At 42.3% G+C, this 4,634-nt stretch overlaps 1 protein-coding gene across 4 annotated transcripts in view; it reads left to right on the top strand.

The window, feature by feature from the left end:
* Positions 1–4,634, top strand: part of Emcn (endomucin) — a 102,921-nt gene that overhangs the window by 27,486 nt on the left and 70,801 nt on the right. For all 4 annotated transcript variants that reach the window (XM_023703886.1, XM_023703883.1, XM_023703884.1 and 1 more), the window contains exon 2: positions 652–774. In XM_023703886.1, the coding sequence (XP_023559654.1) occupies positions 652–774 (123 nt within the window). The remainder of the gene's footprint in view (positions 1–651; positions 775–4,634) is intronic.

Here is a 4,634-nt window from a genome sequence, read left to right as displayed (position 1 = left end):
AGGACAGTTTCAATAATCAACACATTGTATACATTCTTCCTAGTGGTTAATTGCTGTACAAGATGCGGACTTGATATTCTATTTACAAACACCATTAGAGCAAATCCCTCTATTCATTAAGAGAATTGACTGACATTTTATTACTTACCAATTATGATGTATTATGAAAATGTGTAGTATTCAGAGAGTGCCTATTTACTTCATCTCATGAAGTTATTTTAGTTAACTGAAAACTACTATTAAATTTATTTTTTATTTTACTTATTTTTTGAAGTACTGGGAATTGAACTCAGGACCTTGAGCTTGCCAAGCAAGCGCTTATTCTACTGAGCTCTCTCCCTGGCCCACTACCATTAAATTCAGATTCACACATTCATTCCTCATAAGTTTTCTCAGAAACTTTACAGCTTGTTTCTCGCAGCTGCTGTGATCCTTACTTGTTACCACTCGGGGAGAGTCAGTGAATGAGCACTGAACCAGGAATGAGTTCAGTGCAACCAGACAATGACTTCGTAAGACAGGCCCTACCTTCTGGATTAGCAGTAGCAAACACACGGTTCACTGTACTTGATTTAAACACACTAGTGTGACAATTGGCAAAATAAAGATAAATGTTAATGCAACTACTTTAACAGAATTTATTCCTTTCAGGTACTGCAAACATATCTGCTACTACAGCAACACCAGCAACAGTTTCCACAACAAAAACATCTGAACCAACATCAAACACAGGCAATGGTGTTACTGAACCACCAGCTGGAACTTCTCCTAACGGTAGGACTAGCTCTTCATAAAACAGTTTTATCTTTAACATACAAAACTAGTAGAGGGGCAAGGGAGATAGCTCAGTAGAATAAGCACTTGCCAGGCAAGTGCAGGGTCCTGAGTTCAATCCCTGGTCCAGCAAAAAAAAAAAAAAAAAAATAGAGCCTGTGTAATTTAACACAAGAAGTAATCTGGAATCTTCTCTATGATTGTTCCACAGATCTGTGCTGTGTCACCACTATGAGATCCCTGTGTTCTTTGGGGTTTCACCCTAAGCCTGGGATCTCAGTGGGTCTCCGTGCCAATTTTCTTGGAGACTGCTTCCTGCTTGAGAATGTTCTTATTGTGAATATTGCATAAACATAGTTTATTTTTAGAAAAAACACCATGTGAAAGTCATAAAATTAGCTGCTCTAGCTCCCCACTTGCACGGCAGGGCCAGCACAGTACCCCATACTGAGAGTGGACTGATCTGTTGCTTGTTCTGTGGTGGTAACAGATTTAGTCTGCTGGCTTTGATAGCAATGTCATCAATTCTGTCACTGGCCTGGGTGATACCAAATCAACCCAGCAGATCTAGCTGGGTATTAAAGGAATTGCCTTATCCTCCACAACAATTTAAAATGACATTAGAATCCTTCCAGTAAAATGCAAAGATGTATTGATGCAAAGCAGTATTTGGTTTGTCCTGCATCCTAAAGAAATGAGGCATGTCCCTAATCAATGAGCGACAAAACATAGAACTGCTCATCGATTGCCTAGAGACAGAAATTCTTGTTAGAATGCCAAGGTCACAGAACAACCAGAAATCCAAGCATCCTGAGTGACTCAGTGACTGAAATTCTTCCTCAGCTCTTGATTCCTCCCTTAATTTTTATGGAGACCAGGCTCTCACATGAGGATCAACAAAGGCCAGTCGTCTGGCTCCACTAGGGTGGAGATGCTCAGAGATTAAGGGTGGCATGATCAAAGCCTACTATTTCTGCAATGTTTGATTCTGAGATGAAAGTGAACTAGTCCTCCTAGAGTTTCTCTATCAAGTCAGGGGAAGCATCATATAAAGAGAACAGCATGGGGTGTTTTATTCTCAGAATATTGTCCAACCTGTACTTCCAGCCAAGGAAAACTCCAAAGCACACAGGTAGGAAGCTATGGCCTATGACACCTAGTCTAGCCATTTCCTTCACGTTGTAGTTTTAATTTTAATCAAATCTAATGTCTTTCCACTTAGTTGTATCCCCAGCTTCCCCTCCTCTTTTTTGAGACAGGGTCTCACTAAATCATTAAACAGCATCGTCTGGGCTTGGATTTCCAATTCTCCTGCATCAGCCTGCTGGGATTACAGGTGTGCATCACCCCACCTGGATTATGCTTTAAAATAGTCCTAGCATTGTGGTCTTAGGTTCTGAGAACAGGCATCCTGTACACAGTTACAAAGTATAACTAGGAGGCATAATCAAAAGCACAGTGTATGTTTAAATAAAATGATCACCATAAAAGGTACATTAACATGAATCCCTCTCAAAATCCTCCCTCTCATTTCAACACATTTATTCTGTCACTCTTGCCACTTTCTAAAATAGTTCCGAATTCCTCTTCCTGGGTATCTTTAATTGAGTTGTCGTAGCTGCCCAGATGTCCTGAACTCATACAAAACATTGACTTTGTGTGGTCATTTTGACTTTAGGGAAGGGTCAGGAGTAGTACAGTGCCGGGTCCCGTGAATAAGGTGGGTGAGGACACAGCGTTACGTTTTCATGAGCCGCCTTTCCAATCAGCCTCCCTCGGGAGTCAGCAGCAGTCACTGTGTTTTTAATCACACCTCACAAAGACACTCATCAGCTGCTGCAGAGAATGGCGAGAACAATGGCACAAGTGTGGCTGAGAGGAGGGGCTACTTTAAGGGAGGTTGTTACCGTGTTTTTCACTATAATAAATTTATAAAATTTAAACGTTCACTGTAGTTTCTCATCACTTCTTGAATTCACTTGCCTCTCTCTCCTGCTCCACCTCCGAGTTTCCAGCAGAGTTTGGCATAAAATTGACAATATGAAAATTACTTGGTCAAAGTCTATTAGCTCTACCATCAGTAATGCCCCTAGCGACCGACACAGAGAAGCTGAGTGTTGTGTTGATGTAGCATGAAGACCCAAAGCCTTGTGGCTCCGGTCCACACCAACGTGGACCAAACAGAGAAGGCAACCATCAGGACAGGGCCCGTGTGCTCCGCGCACGGGGGACAGCGCTGGGGACAGCAGCACGGGAGTTTTCAGTGTGGACGCTGCCTGATCTCCGCTCTAGGGGGCGGGCACTGGTGAGCCCCTCTCTGGGTCACAGTGCTGCTCTCCCTCCAATGGGAAACAGAGCCTACAAGCAGCTTCAAAGGAGTCCAGAGTCTGTCTGAAAATCTCATAGTCTATGCAATTGTGTGCTTGCCTTCCTAATTTCAGGTGTAGTTGTATAGATCCTCCCATCTTCCAAAATAATCAGTTTGAATGACACAATAATATCAAAAGGGTATCTCCACAGTGAAATGGTTTCTGTTTTCTCTCCTCATGGCTAGCATAGTACCTTTAGCCACAGTGAAAGTATTTACCAAAATATATCATCATCATCATCATCATCATCATCATCATCATCATCATCATCCATGCATAACTTCCTTATTTTAATTTTAAGACTTCCTAGTCATATTTTCTTTGTTTAAAATTGGTTTCACATTTTTATGTCTATGGAAAGCATGTTCCTCCTCACGCCAATAGTGGAAATTCTACCATCAAGTAGAAGTGCCTGGTGGCAGCTGCTGGGCGGAGCTTTGCTGGAAGAAGAGCTGGCTTTCAGAGATTTAAAGTTAGGGAAAAGGGAATTGGGCCTCCCAGGTGGCTGCTCACTCTACAGAGGCCATGCGGCCAGAATTTAAAGTCATGTTTGGCAGACACTGCATGTCACCATCATAACATGAATATCTAGGGAACAAAAGCAAGCTGAGGGTCTGGGGAGATAGCTCAGTAGCATAACACCTGCCTGGCAAGTGCAAGGCCCTGAGTTTGATCCATGGTACCACAACCTGAAATTTTGTTCCTGCATGTAAATATTACTGAGCATGATTTAAAGACATTTGCTAGTCAAATGTTTTAATGAGAAGAATAATACCACAGGAAAAAACATGTCTCAGCAGCATAATCAATACCAGAGCTTCTGGTGTCAAATAGGCATTAACTACATCTGGTCAGGAGAGGAGCAGGTGTTTGGGCCAGGAATGTATGTGTGGCCTGTACATAGAGAAAACTGAAGGGACAGACTGCAAACTTCTTGTTGCTTTTCTCTGACTGGTATAGCATTAAAACCATGTGGGCACCTTGTGGTCTTTCTTCTTTACGTTGTTGTTTTTCTATTAAGTTTGCTAGAGAGTGACTCCCCAGGGATACCTGTGCATACCTTTGGTCACTCCTTTGCACAGATTTTTTTTTAATTTTAGGACAGGTTCTACAGGGTCTATAGGGTCTAACTACGTAGATCAGAATAGTAGTCTCATAGTGATTCTCCTGTTTTCAGCCTCCAAAGAGCTGGGATTACAGGAATGCGCCACCATGCCCAGTCCTAATCAGTGTCTCAGCTTGCCTCATGGACTAGGCCAGCACAGCACCAGGGATTGAATCCTGGCTGCTGAGGTCTACCTAAGCAGGTGCATTAGTCCAATGAGCTATCTGGCCAGCTCCTCACAGAATTTTGATGTAATAAAGTTGATGTTTTACTTTATGCTTATCACAAAATATCAGATGATTACAAGTTAGACATTCTCTTGAAGTACTTGCCTAAATAGAATTTAATACCTCGGGCCCAGGGAGATAGCTCAGGAGAATAAGCAC

This window comes from Octodon degus, unplaced genomic scaffold, assembly GCF_000260255.1.
Source record: "Octodon degus isolate 3935 unplaced genomic scaffold, OctDeg1.0 scaffold00183, whole genome shotgun sequence".
NCBI lineage: Eukaryota > Metazoa > Chordata > Mammalia > Rodentia > Octodontidae > Octodon > Octodon degus.
Note: the sequence above shows the minus strand (reverse complement) of the source record. Positions and strands in the feature narration are given on the sequence as shown.